Raw genomic sequence first — 12,819 nt, 5'->3', positions numbered from 1 at the left:
AGACACAGGGACACAGACAGACACCGGGAGAGAGAGAGAGAGAGACACACACAGGGAGAGAGAGAGGGACAGAGAGAGAAGGAGTGAGACAGGGACACAGAGAGAGAGAGACACAGGGACAGAGAGACAGACAGAGGGAGAGAGACACAGAGAGAGAGAGAGTGAGAGACAGACAGACAGAGTAGGAGACACAGAGATACAGACAGACTGAGAGAGACTGAGTGTGGAGTGAGAGAGGCTGAGACTCAGAATGACACATATTGAGAGTGAGACTCGGACTGAGAGGCACTCAGACACAGTCAGAGATTGAGGCTGCGAGTCAGACAGACAGACTGACACTGTCTGGGGAGCATAGGCAGCCAACGTGAATGGCACAGGGGGAGCAGGAGGGCCGGGGGAGACATTACAGATCAATTGGGAGCAGCACGGGGGCACAAAGGAGGAAATATTGTGCAATTATGTAGTTCAGAAGTTGCTATTGGTGGCACTCTCGCAGTACTGAGGGAGCGCCGCACTGTCGGAGGGGCAGTACTGAGGGCGCGCCGCACTGTCGGAGGGGCAGTACTGAGGGAGCGCCGCACTGTCGGAGGGGCAGTACTGAGGGAGCGCCGCACTGTCGGAGGGGCAGTACTGAGGGAGTGCCGCACTGTCGGAGGGGCAGTACTGAGGGAGCGCCGCACTGTCGGAGGGGCAGTACTGAGGGAGCCCCGCACTGTCGGAGGGGTAGCGCTCCCTCAGTACTGCCCCTCCGACAGTGCGGGGCTCCCTCAGTACTGCCCCTCCGACAGTGCGGCACTGCACCGAGGCGTGCCAGCCTGGATTTTTGTGCTCAAGTCTCTGGAGTGGGACTTGAACCCAGGACTTTCTGACTCAGCCGAGGGTGCTGCCCACTGAGCCACGTGTGACTGGGCGATGGGTGGAGGTGTAAATCCTGGGGAAGTCGACTCTGATCTAATCAGTCTGGGCTGTAACAGAAATTCGGGTTTCAATCGGTAAAGGGACAGTACTTTAAGCGACTGCCCATCGGATCAGCCGAGCTTTCAGCTCTCCCCACTGCAAGCTGTCTATATTGTCACTCAATCACAGCCTCGACCCTGTACAACTATTTTAAGCCGAACTTTAAATCAGGGTGCTCCCTTTTGGCAAGGGCACTAGAACCCGCAAATTTCCAAATAAAACTTTGAACAGAAACTTAAATCAAATTGAAATTTGGTTGCCGGGGGTGATGATGCACTCCAGTCCCTCCGGCGCCCAGCTCTCGCGGAAGGCCGCGAGCGTACCGGTGGACACCGCGTGCTCCATCTCCAGGGACACCCTGGACCGGATGTAACCACGGAAGAGAGGCAGGCAGTCGGGCTGAACGACCCCCTCGACCGCCCGCTGCCTGGACCGGCTGATGACCCCCTTGGCCGTGCCCGGGAGCAGTCCTACGAGGAGGCCCTCGGACCTACCCGCTCCCCTCCGCACAGGGTGCCCAAAGATCAGGAGTGTGGGACTGAAGTGCAAGCTAGAATTTCAGGAGCAGCCCCTTTAAATATTGGAACAGGGGCTGCAACCTCATGCATTCAATAAAAACGTGGAACACGGACTCTTCCAGACCGCAGAAATTGCAGGCGTCCTGGGACCCCGTGAACTAACTTAAAAATTTATTGCACGGGACTGCTCCGTGCACCACCCTCCAAGCCAAGTCCCCGACAAATAGTGGGAGGGCTACCCTGGACAACTCTTTTAATAGGAGACAAAATTAACCAATTAAGTCAAATGCCCCCCAATCTGGGGGACACTCCAAACATTTTTCAACTGCCCTTTTTTTTTTAACTTTTTTTGTTTTTTTTGTGATTTTTTTGGGGCAATAAAATCATAAAGTTTACAAGTGCCCCCTATAAAAAGGAAGGGGGAGCTACCAAGGACAACCGCCCATCCTCTCCGCTCAGCTGGGACCCATTTCTGACTTACAATTAACCGATTAATTGGCATGCAAGTATTTTAATTGCTCTTTAGCAGATGAGGTGTGCCCTGGTGTGCTAATAGGGGTGGGAGTGGGAGTGGTGGAGAGGGTCTGATCTGGGAGGACTGTTCCAAAACTTCATTCAGGACAGCTCAAGGTTTGAGGAGCAGGAAAGGGGTTAATCAAAAAGTATTTGTCTAGCTGTGGGTTTTGATTATAAGAGGAATGGCAGACTGTGGGAGATGATAGTTTATAGCCACTGGTTTAGAGAAGGCAATGCAATGAGCCTTAATTTCAACTCTTGGAGGTGGTCACGTATGTATTTGACACCAAGGATCACTGGCTATCAACAGTCTGTCCCATGTCCACGCCTTTGTCCCCTCCAGACTTGACTATTCCAACGCAGTCCTGGCCGGCCTCCCACATTCTACCCTACATAAACTTGAGGTGATCCAAATCTCGGCTGCCCCGTGTCCTAACTCGCACCCAGTCCCACTCACCCATCACCCCCTGTGCTCGCTGCCCCGTGTCCTAACTCGCACCCAGTCCCGCTCACCCATCACCCCCTGTGCTCGCTGCCCCGTGTCCTAACTCGCACCGAGTCCCGCTCACCCATCACCCCCTGTGCTCACTGCCCCTTGTCCTAGCTCGCACCCAGTCCCACTCACCCATCAGCCCCTGTGCTCACTGCCCCTTGTCCTAGCTCGCACCCAGTCCCGCTCACCCATCACCCCCTGTGCTCGCTGACCTACACTGACTCCCGGTTAAGCAACGCCTCGATTTCAAAATTCCCATCCTTGTTTACAAATACCTCCATGGCCCTCGCCCCTCCCTATCTCTGTAATCTCCTCCAGCCCCACAACCCCCCGAGATATCTGCGCTCCTCTAATTCTGCCCTCCTGACCATCCCTGATTATAATCGCTCCACCATCGGTGGCCGTGCCTTCTGTTGCCTGGGCCCCAAGCTCTGGAACTCCCTCCCTAAACCTCTCCGCCTCTCTCTCCTCCTTCAAGCCACCCCTTAAAACTGACCTCTTTAGCCTAGCTTTTGGTCATCTGTGCTAATTTCTACTTGTGTGGCTCGGTGTCAAATTTATCTGTTTTGTGCTAGAACACTGCTGTAAAGTGCCATGGGGTGTTTTATTACGTTAAAGGCGCTATATAAATGCAGGTTGTTGTCGTCGAGCTTGTTGGCCATTACTGTCCTGTAAACCACATTTGATTATGTCTTCGTGCTTTGACTTTATGCGATATTTCCCATCAGATGACGGTTCATAATCTGTACATCTTCGATCGGAATGGAGTCTGTCTCCATTACAGCGAGTGGAATCGGAAAAAAAATGCCGGCATCTCGAGGGATCAAGTGAGTAGTGCACCTCTTGGATTATCCCCCTGTGAACATACCGACTCTTGTCCGGGGTGCCACAGCTGCCTGCCTGACTTTTTCTTGTTCGTGGGATGTGGGGATTTGGGGGGAAATTTCTTCACCCAGAGGGTGGTGGGGGTCTGGAATTCACTGCCCGAAAGGGTGGTAGAGGCAGAAACCCTCACCACATTTAAAAAGTACTTGGATGTGCACCTGAAGTGCCGTAACCCACAGGGCTACGGACCCAGAGCTGGAGAGTGGGATTTGTCGGCCGGCGTGAACACGTTGGGACAAACTAGCCTTCTTCCATGCCGTAAATTTTGATAACATAAGAAATAGGAGCAGGAGTCGGTCATTCGGCCCCTCGAGCCTGCTCCACCATTTAATACGATCATGGCTGATTCGATCATGGACTCAGGTCCACTTCCCCGCCCCCTCCCCATAACCCCTTATCCCCTTATCGGTTAAGAAACTGTCTGTCTCTGTCTTAAATTTATTCAATGACCCAGCTTCCACAGCTCTCTGAGGCAGCGAATTCCACAGATTTACAACCCTCAGAGAAGAAATTCCTCCTCATCTCAGTTTTAAATGGGTGGCCCCTATGGTTCTATGATCTTGCTTGCTGCTTTCATCCCCCCCCCGAGAGGGGTGAGAATGTGAAACTCGCTCCCACAGGGAGGGGTTGAGGCGAATAGCATCGAATCATTTAAAGGGAAGCTGGATAAACATACGAGGGGGAAAGGAATAGAAAGATATGGTGAAATGAAGAGGGGTGGGAGGGGGCTGGTGTGGAGCATAAACCCCGGCACGGAGCGGTGGGGCCCAGTGGCCTCTTCCTGTGCTGTGCATTACGTCGAATCCACAGCACAGAACAAGCCATTCGGCCAGGAGTTTGTGACGATCGTCAGCAAATACTAATTTAAATGAATTTTTGTTTGTTGTGACAATTACAAGCTGAATCTCCATTTAACCTTTCATTGTGTGACTCTGTTCCCATTGCACGCTGTGAATCAATTGTTACCCTACTGTGGTTCAACTCCCACCGCGGCAGCTGGGGAATTTAAATTCAGTTAGTTAAATAAATCTGGAATTAAAAAAAACAGTATCAGTAATGGCGGCCATGAAACTACCGGATGGTCGGAAAAACCCATCTCGTTCACGAATACCCCTTTAGGGAAGGAAATCTGCCGCCCTTACCCGGCCTGGCCGATCGGTGACTCCAGACCCACAGCAATGTGGCTGACCATTAACTGACCCTCTGGAATGGCCCAGCGAGCCTCAGTACCAAACCGCTCCGACAAAGTCAGCACTGTGGAAACACCTTCACCACACGGACTGCAGCGGTTCAAGAAGGCGGCTCACCACCACCTTCTCAAGGGGCAATTAGGGATGGGTAATAAATGCCGGCCTGGCCAGCGACGCCCACATCCCGTGAACGAATAATTTTTTTAAAAATTGTAGGAAGACAAAAGACGCCAGACCTGGATGAATTTCGTACAAGGGTCCCTCATCAGTGATGTCCTTGCCCCATATCTTGAGGGAATTCGTACAAAGGGGATTCGTGCTTGAGATTTGGAAAGTAACTATCATAATAGTGAGGTTATCCACTTTGGTAGGAAAAATAATAAAGCAAGTTATTACTTAAATTGGGAGAGATTACAAAATGCTGCAGTACAGAGGGACCTGGGGATCCTTGTACATGAAACACAAAAAGTTAGCATGCAGGTACAGCAAGTAATCAGTAAGGCAAATGGAATGTTGGCCTTTATTGCAAGGGGGATGGAGTATAAAAGCAGAGAAGATTTGCTACAACTGTACAGGGTATTGGTGAGGCCACACCTGGAGTACTGCGTACAGTTTTGGTTTCCTTATTTAAGGAGGGATATACTTGCATTGGAGGCAGTTCATAAGCCTGGTGAACCTTCTCTGAAGAAAGGTTGAGCAGGTTGGGCCTGTACTCATGAGTTTAGAAGAATGAGAGGTGATCTTATTGAAACGTATAAGATTCTGAGGGGGTTTGACAGGGTAGATGCAGAGAGGATGTTTCCCCTCGGGGAATCTCGAACTAGGGGGCATAGTCTCAGAATAAGGGGTCGCGCATTTAAGACAGAGATGAGGAGGAATTTCTTCTCTGTGGGCCGTGAATCTGTGGAATTCTCTGCCCCAGAGAGCTGTGGAGGCTGGGTCATTGAATATATTTAAGGCGGAAATAGACAGATTTTGGAACGATAAGGGAGTGAAGGGTTATGGGGAGCTGAGTCCATGATCAGATCATCCATGATATTGAATGGCGGAGCAGGCTCGAGGGGCCATATGGCCAACTCTTGCTCCTATTTCTGATGTAGAAGGCAGTCTATGTGCTTCTCCGAGTGACTGCGATGTTTGTGCCCTCCAGGAATACCAGCTGATGTACGGAATGCTTTTCTCTATCCGATCCTTCGTCAACAAGATGTCTCCCGTCGATTTGTATCCTTTGCTGCCACGTCCTGTGAAGCTATGGCAAACCTGACAACACATCAGCTACTGGGATAGGGTGACCCGTACAAGTACTGCACGCTTAATAGGTTTCCACTCTTTGCTGTCAGTGACGGGGCAGGTAGTGCATGGGGTTAGATACAGAGTAAAGCTCCCTCCAAACTGTCCCATCAAACACTCCCAGGGCAGGTACAGGGGGTTAGATACAGAGTAAAGTTCCCTCTACACTGTCCCATCAAACACTCCCAGGGCAGGTACAGGGGGTTAGATACAGAGTAAAGCTCCCTCTACACTGTCCCATCAAACACTCCCAGGGCAGGTACAGCACGGGGTTAGATACAGAGTAAAGCTCCCTCTACACTGTCCCATCAAACACTCCCAGGGCAGGTACAGCACGGGGTTAGATACAGAGTAAAGCTCCCTCTACACTGTCCCATCAAACACTCCCAGGGCAGGTACAGGGGGTTAGATACAGTGTAAAGCTCCCTCTCCACTGTCCCATCAAACACTCCCAGGGCAGGTACAGGGGGTTAGATACAGAGTAAAGCTCCCTCGACACTGTCCCATCAAACAGTCCCAGGGCAGGTACAGGGGGTTAGATGCAGCGCCAGCCCTTATAAATGGCCTTTTTCGATCTTACAAAGGCCTTTGACACTGTCAACCGTGAGTGTCTATGGAGCGTCCTCCTCTGTTTCGGATGCCCCCAAAAGTTTGTCAACATCCTTCACCTGCTTCACGATGATATGCAGGCCGTGATCCTTACCAACGGATCCATTACAGACCCAATCCAGGTCCGGACCGGGGTCAAACAGGGCTGCGTTATCGCTCCAATCCTCTTCTCAATCTTCCTCGCCGCCATGCTCCACCTCACAACTCACAAGCTCCCCGCTGGAGTGGAATTAAACTACAGAACTAGTGGGAAGCTGTTTAACCTACGCCACCTCCAGGCCAGGTCCAAGATCACCCCAGACTATGCCTGTACATTCAGAGGCTGAACTCCAGGATATAGTCAATGTATTCATTGAGGCATATGAAAGAATGGGCCTTACGCTTAACACCCGTAAGACAAAGGTCCTTCACCAGCCTGTCATCGCCGCACAGCACTGGCCTCCAATCATCAAGATCCACGGCGTGGCTCTGGACAACGTGGACCATTTCCCACATCTCGGGAGCCTCATCAACAAAGGCAGACGTTGATGCGGAGATTCAGCATCGCCTCCAGTGCAGCCTTCGGCCATCTGAGGAAAAGAGTGTTTGAAGACCAGGCCCTCAAATCTACCACAAACTCATCGTCTACAGAGCTGTAGTAATACCCGCCCTCCTGTATGGGTCTGAGGCATGGGCGATGTATAGAAGGCACCTCAAGTCGCTGGAGATTATGTCACCAGCGATGTCTCCGCAAGATCCTGCAAATCCCCTGGGAGGACAGGCACACCAACATCAGTGTCCTCGACCAGGCCAACATCCCCAGTATTGAAGCACTGACCACACTCGATCAGCTTCGCTGGGCAGGCCACATAGTTCGCATGCCAGATACGAGACTCCCTGAGCAAATGGTTTATGCGGAGCTCCTTCATGGTAAACGAGCCAAAGGAGGACAGCAGAAACGTTATAAGGACACCCTCAAAGCCTCCCTGGTAAAGTGCGACATCACCACTGACACCTGGGAGACCCTGGCCGCAGACCGCCCGAGGTGGAGAAAGTGCATCCGGGAGGGCGTTGAGCTCTTCGAGTCTCGACGCAAGGAGCATGAAGAGGCCAAGCGCAGGCAGCGGAGGAGCACGCGGCAAACCTGTCCCACCCACCCCTTCCCCCGACGTATGTCTGACCTATCTGTAACAGGATCTGTGGCTCTCGTATCGAACTGTTCAGCCATCAAAGTACTCACTTTGGGAGTGGAAGCAATCCTCCTCGATTCCGAGGGACTGCTCCTGATGATGATGGAAGCTCTCTCTACACTGTCCCATCAAACACTCCCAGGGCAGGTACAGCACGGGATTAGATACAGAGTAAAGCTCCCTCTACACTGTCCCATCAAACACTCCCAGGGCAGGTACAGCACGGGTTAGATACAGAGTAAAGCTCCCTCTACACTGTCCCATCAAACACTCCCAGGGCAGGTACAGCACGGGATTAGATACAGAGTAAAGCTCCCTCTACACTGTCCCATCAAACACTCCCAGGGCAGGTACAGGGGGTTAGATACAGAGTAAAGCTCCCTCTACACTGTCCCATCAACCAGAGGTGTGGTGCTGAGTTATTGTGCGGAGGAGGTGGGGAATGTGCAACAGTGCGGCAAGTCCCATTCCATCTCCTGTTTCTCCCCCAGTGGGTTGCGCGCTCTCGCCTCTGGGTCAGGTAGTCGTGGGTTCAAGTCCCACTCCAGAGACTCGAGCACATAATGTAGGCTGACATTTCCAGTGCAGTGCTTAGGGAGCGCCGCACTGTCGGAGGGGCAGTACCGAGGGAGGGGCAGTACTGAGGGAGCGCCGCACTGTCGGAGGGGCAGTACCGAGGGAGCGCCGCACTGTCGGAGGGGCAGTACTGAGGGAGCGCCGCACTGTCGGAGGGGCAGTACTGAGGGAGCGCCGCACTGTCGGAGGGGCAGTACCGAGGGAGGGGCAGTACTGAGGGAGCGCCGCACTGTCGGAGGGGCAGTACTGAGGGAGCGCCGCACTGTCGGAGGGGCAGTACCGAGGGAGGGGCAGTACTGAGGGAGCGCCGCACTGTCGGAGGGGCAATACTGAGGGAGCGCCGCACTGTCGGAGGGGCAGTACTGAGGGAGCGCCGCACTGTCGGAGGGGCAGTACTGAGGGAGCGCCGCACTGTCGGAGGGGCAGTACTGAGGGAGCGCCGCACTGTCGGAGGGGCAGTACTGAGGGAGCGCCGCACTGTCGGAGGGGCAGTACTGAGGGAGCGCCGCACTGTCGGAGGGGCAGCACGGAGGGAGCGCCGCACTGTCGGAGGGGCGGTACGGAGGGAGCGCCGCACTGTCGGAGGGGCGGTACGGAGGGAGCGCCGCACTGTCGGAGGGGCGGTACAGAGGGAGCGCCGCACTGTCGGAGGGGCGGTACGGAGGGAGCGCCGCACTGTCGGAGAGTGGCCCTCAACCAATAACACTAAAAACCAGATGATCTCGTCATTATCACATTGCTGTTTGTGGGAGCTTGCTGTGCACAAAATGTCTGTCACGTTTCCCAATTACAACAGTGCGTACACTTAAAAAAAAAAAGTACTTCATTGGTTGTAAAGCGCATTGGAATGTCCTGAGGTGGTGAAAGGCGCTATATAAATGTATTTTCTTTAACATATTCAAACAGTCGCGATGGTTTCCTGTCCTTTCAAACAAGCAAGTACAAGCTGCATTATTATGAGACGGCAACAGGCATTAAAATCGTCATGAACACGGACCTGGGTGTCGGAAACATCAGGGACGTTCTCAGTCAGATCTACAGTACAGTAAGTACTTTCCAAATCCTCAACCTCACCCACAGGTTGCTCTCTGGCCTCGCCCCTCCCTATCTCTGTAAAGCAATGGTCCCGCATGTACTTTCCGCTCCTATATCCCTGGTCTCCTCTGCCACAAGCATAAGCCGTGGCTCAGTGGCTAGCACTCAGCGAGACAGTAGGTCGTGAGTTCGAGCCGCACTCCAGCTTCTTGAGCACGTAATCCAGGCTGACATTCCCAATGCCTGAGCCCCGCACTGTCGGAGGGGCAGTACTGAGGGAGTGCCGCCGCACTGTCGGAGGGTCAGTACTGAGGGAGCACTGCACTGTCGGAGGGGCAGTACTGAGGGAAGGTTGCATACTTGGGAGTGCGTTATACGCTGGAATCTAATCGGGGGGTTTATATATAGAATAACAGATACCCGGGAGTGAGTTACAGGCTGGAATCTAATCGAGGGGTTCGGGGGGGTTTATATGTAGAATAACAGATACCCGGGAGTGAGTTATAGGCTGGAATCTAATCGAGGGGTTCGGGGGGTTTATATATACAATAACAGATACCCGGGAGTGAGTTACAGGCTGGAATCTAATCGAGGGGTTCGGTGGGGTTTATATATAGAATAACAGATACCCGGGAGTGAGTTACAGGCTGGGATCTAATCGAGGGGTTCGGGGGGTTTATATATAGAATAACAGATAGCCGGGAGTGAGTTACAGGCTGGGATCTAATCGAGGTGTTCGGGGGGTTTATATATAGAATAACAGATAGCCGGGAGTGAGTTACAGGCTGGGATCTAATCGAGGGGTTCGGGGGGGTTATATATAGAATAACAGATACCCGGGAGTGAGTTACAGGCGGGAATCTAATCGAGGGGTTCGGGGGGGTTTATATATAGAATAACAGATACCTGGGAGTGAGTTACAGGCTGGGATCTAATCGAGGGGTTCGGGGGGTTTATATATACAATAACAGATAGCCGGGAGTGAGTTACAGGCTGGGATCTCACTGTGTTTTCTGCTCTCTCCTAGATCTTTGTTGAGCTGGTGGTGAAGAACCCCCTGTGCAGCATGAACGAACCCATCCAGAGCGAACTGTTCCGAGCCAAACTCGACAACTTTGTCCGCGGCCTCCCGTTCTTCTCTGCGCGCGCGGGCTGAGCTCGGGGTCCTGGTCTGGCTCCCGCCCGCGCTGGTCCTCGAGAAACTGCATTGCTTCACCAGGGGGAACCCGCACCATCGCTTCTATCCTCTGCCGAATTCCTGCTCCCTTTCCGATTCCGAACTGCATTGCTTCATCCCCCTGCTCCTCCCCACCCCCCCCCCCCCTCTGGCCTTTACTATCTCAGCTTTGCCGTTGTACTGCAGTTAACCATGACTGTGCTCTGCCAATGGTTGGTGAAGAGGACTCAATCTGTCTTTGGTTTCGGATTTAGAGAACTGTTTTCGTTGCCCCTTTAAATTATAAAATAAAACTGACTACGTCAAAGGACAAGTGTCTTTCTCCAAATTGCTGTGTGTGAATGATGTTCAGCGCTAACCCGTGCTTCTGTCCTCTCCGGGAGTCCTTGCCTTAAGGCCCCTAGGTGGCCACTTTGTGAGATTGTTTTTTTACAAATTAGTTCCTGGGATGTGGGCGTCGCTGGCCAAGGCCGGCATTTATTGCCCATCCCCCTAATTGCCCCTTGAGAAGGTGGTGGTGAGCCGCCTTCTTGAACCGCTGCAGTCCGTGTGGTGAAGGTGCTCCCACAGTGCTGTTAGGGAGGGAGTTCCAGGATTGTGACCCAGCGACGATGAAGGAACGGCCGATATATTTCCCAGTCGGGATGGTGTGTGACTGGGAGGGGAACGTGGAGGTGGTGGTGTTCCCATGGGCCTGCTGCCCTTGTCCTTCTAGGTGGTAGAGGTCGCGGGTTTGGGAGGTGCTGCCGAAGAAGCCTTGGCGAGTTGCTGCAGTGCATCTTGTAGATGCTGCACACTGCAGCCAGGGGGCACCGGTGGTGGAGGGAGTGAGTGTTGAAGGTGGTGGAGGGAGTGAGTGTTGAAGGTGGTGGAGGGAGTGAGTGTTGAAGGTGGTGGAGGGAGTGAGTGTTGAAGGTGGTGGGTAGCGTGTCGATCAAGTGGCTGCTTTGTCCTGGATGGTGTCGAGCTTCTCGAGTGTTGTTGGAGCTGCAACTCATCCAGGCAAGTGGGGAGTGTTCCATCACACTCCTGACTTGTGTCTTGTAGATGCTGGAAAGGCTCAGGGGGTGAGACTCTGGCCACGCAGCAATAAACGGGAGCAGCGGGTTTGCCAGCCCGCTTGGCAACCGTGACCAGGGAATTCTCCCCACAAATCATCGGCCCCTCTCTCAACTGTGCCGGCCAGCAGCTTTTTGAAGAGTAAAACTGGGATTAACCTGTTGGCGCCAGCCTCTGGGTCTTAATTTGAGCCATGTCATCCAGCAAGGGCGGGGGTCTGGGCTGCTGCAGGGTTCTTGACCCTCCACCATTCCCCCGGAGTCCCCGGGAATTGGAGAATGGTCTCCCAAAACCTGGAGAGATAAATAATCATCAGCTGTGGCTCAGTGCATAGCACCCTCACCTCTGAGTCAGAGGGTTTTGGGTTCAAATCCCACTCCAGGGACTTGAGCACATAAATCTAGGCTGACACTTCCAGTACAGTACTGAGGGAGCGCCCCACTGTCGGAGGGGCAGTTCTGAGGGAGTGCCGCACTGTCGGAGGGGAAGTTCTGAGGGAGCGCCGCACTGTCGGAGGGGCAGTACTGAGGGAGCGCCGCACTGTCGGAGGGGCAGTACTGAGGGAGCGCCGCACTGTCGGAGGGGCAGTACTGAGGGAGCGCCGCACTGTCGGAGGGGCAGTACTGAGGGAGCGCCGCACTATCAGAGGGGCAGTACTGAGGGAGTGCCGCACTGTCGGAGGGGCCGTCTCTCAGATGAGGTGTTAAGCCAAGGCCCCGTCTGCTCTCTCAGGTGGACGTAAAAGATCCCATGGCACTATTTTGAAAAGATTAGGGGGCGGTGTTATACCCGGTGTCCTGGCCAATATTTATCCCTCAACGACCAGATCATGTGTTTTTGTTAAGTTGATTATCACATTGCTGTGTGTGGGAGCTTGCTGTGCACAAATTGGCTGCCGTGTTTCCCACATTACAACAGTGACTACACTTCAAAAGTACTTCATTGGCTGTCAAGTGCTTTGAGATGTCCGGTGGTTATGAAAGGCGCTATATAAATGCAAGTCTTTCCTGCAGTGGGTGTGGGAGGTTGCAGCCCCTCGATGTTTGGCTGCACTTCAGTCACACACTACTGATCTTTGGTCACCCCGTCCCAGGAGTGGGTCCTCTGACTTGTCTGCTCCTGGGCCTGGCCAAGGGGGGCCATCAACCGGTCCAGGCAGCGGGCGGCCGAGGGGGTTGTTCGGCCCGACTGCCTGCCTCTCTTCCACGGTGACATCCGAGCCCGGGTGTCCCTGGAGATGGAGCACGCGGTGTCCACCGGTACGCTCGCGGCCTTCCGCGACTGGAGGGACACCCTCCGGAATAACATTTTAACTTGATATGTTTTCGAAAGACTTGCATTTATA

General features: G+C 53.4%; 1 protein-coding gene across 1 annotated transcript; it reads left to right on the top strand.

Moving 5' to 3' along the window:
* Positions 1 to 3,212: 3,212 nt before the first annotated feature.
* Positions 3,213 to 10,728, top strand: LOC139250044 (trafficking protein particle complex subunit 1-like). The gene is made up of 4 exons (XM_070872607.1): positions 3,213 to 3,311; positions 5,710 to 5,780; positions 9,110 to 9,248; positions 10,266 to 10,728. The coding sequence occupies exons 1-4, from the start codon at positions 3,213 to 3,215 to the stop codon at positions 10,392 to 10,394; spliced, it is 438 nt and encodes a 145-aa protein (XP_070728708.1). The 3' UTR covers positions 10,395 to 10,728.
* Positions 10,729 to 12,819: the final 2,091 nt, after the last annotated feature.

Source organism: Pristiophorus japonicus, unplaced genomic scaffold (genome assembly GCF_044704955.1).
Source record: "Pristiophorus japonicus isolate sPriJap1 unplaced genomic scaffold, sPriJap1.hap1 HAP1_SCAFFOLD_3393, whole genome shotgun sequence".
Classification (NCBI taxonomy): domain Eukaryota; kingdom Metazoa; phylum Chordata; class Chondrichthyes; family Pristiophoridae; genus Pristiophorus; species Pristiophorus japonicus.
This window is presented reverse-complemented; position numbering and strand designations above follow the sequence as displayed.

Excerpts from the sequence above, each read along its gene's own strand:
- LOC139250044 (XM_070872607.1), top strand. The coding sequence starts at position 3,213 with ATGACGGTTCATAATCTGTACATCTTCGATCGGAATGGAGTCTGTCTC. Across the intron at positions 5,781-9,109 it reads AAGATGTCTCCCGTCGATTT|TCGCGATGGTTTCCTGTCCT; the intron begins GTATCCTTTGCT and ends ATATTCAAACAG. Across the intron at positions 9,249-10,265 it reads TCAGTCAGATCTACAGTACA|ATCTTTGTTGAGCTGGTGGT; the intron begins GTAAGTACTTTC and ends GCTCTCTCCTAG.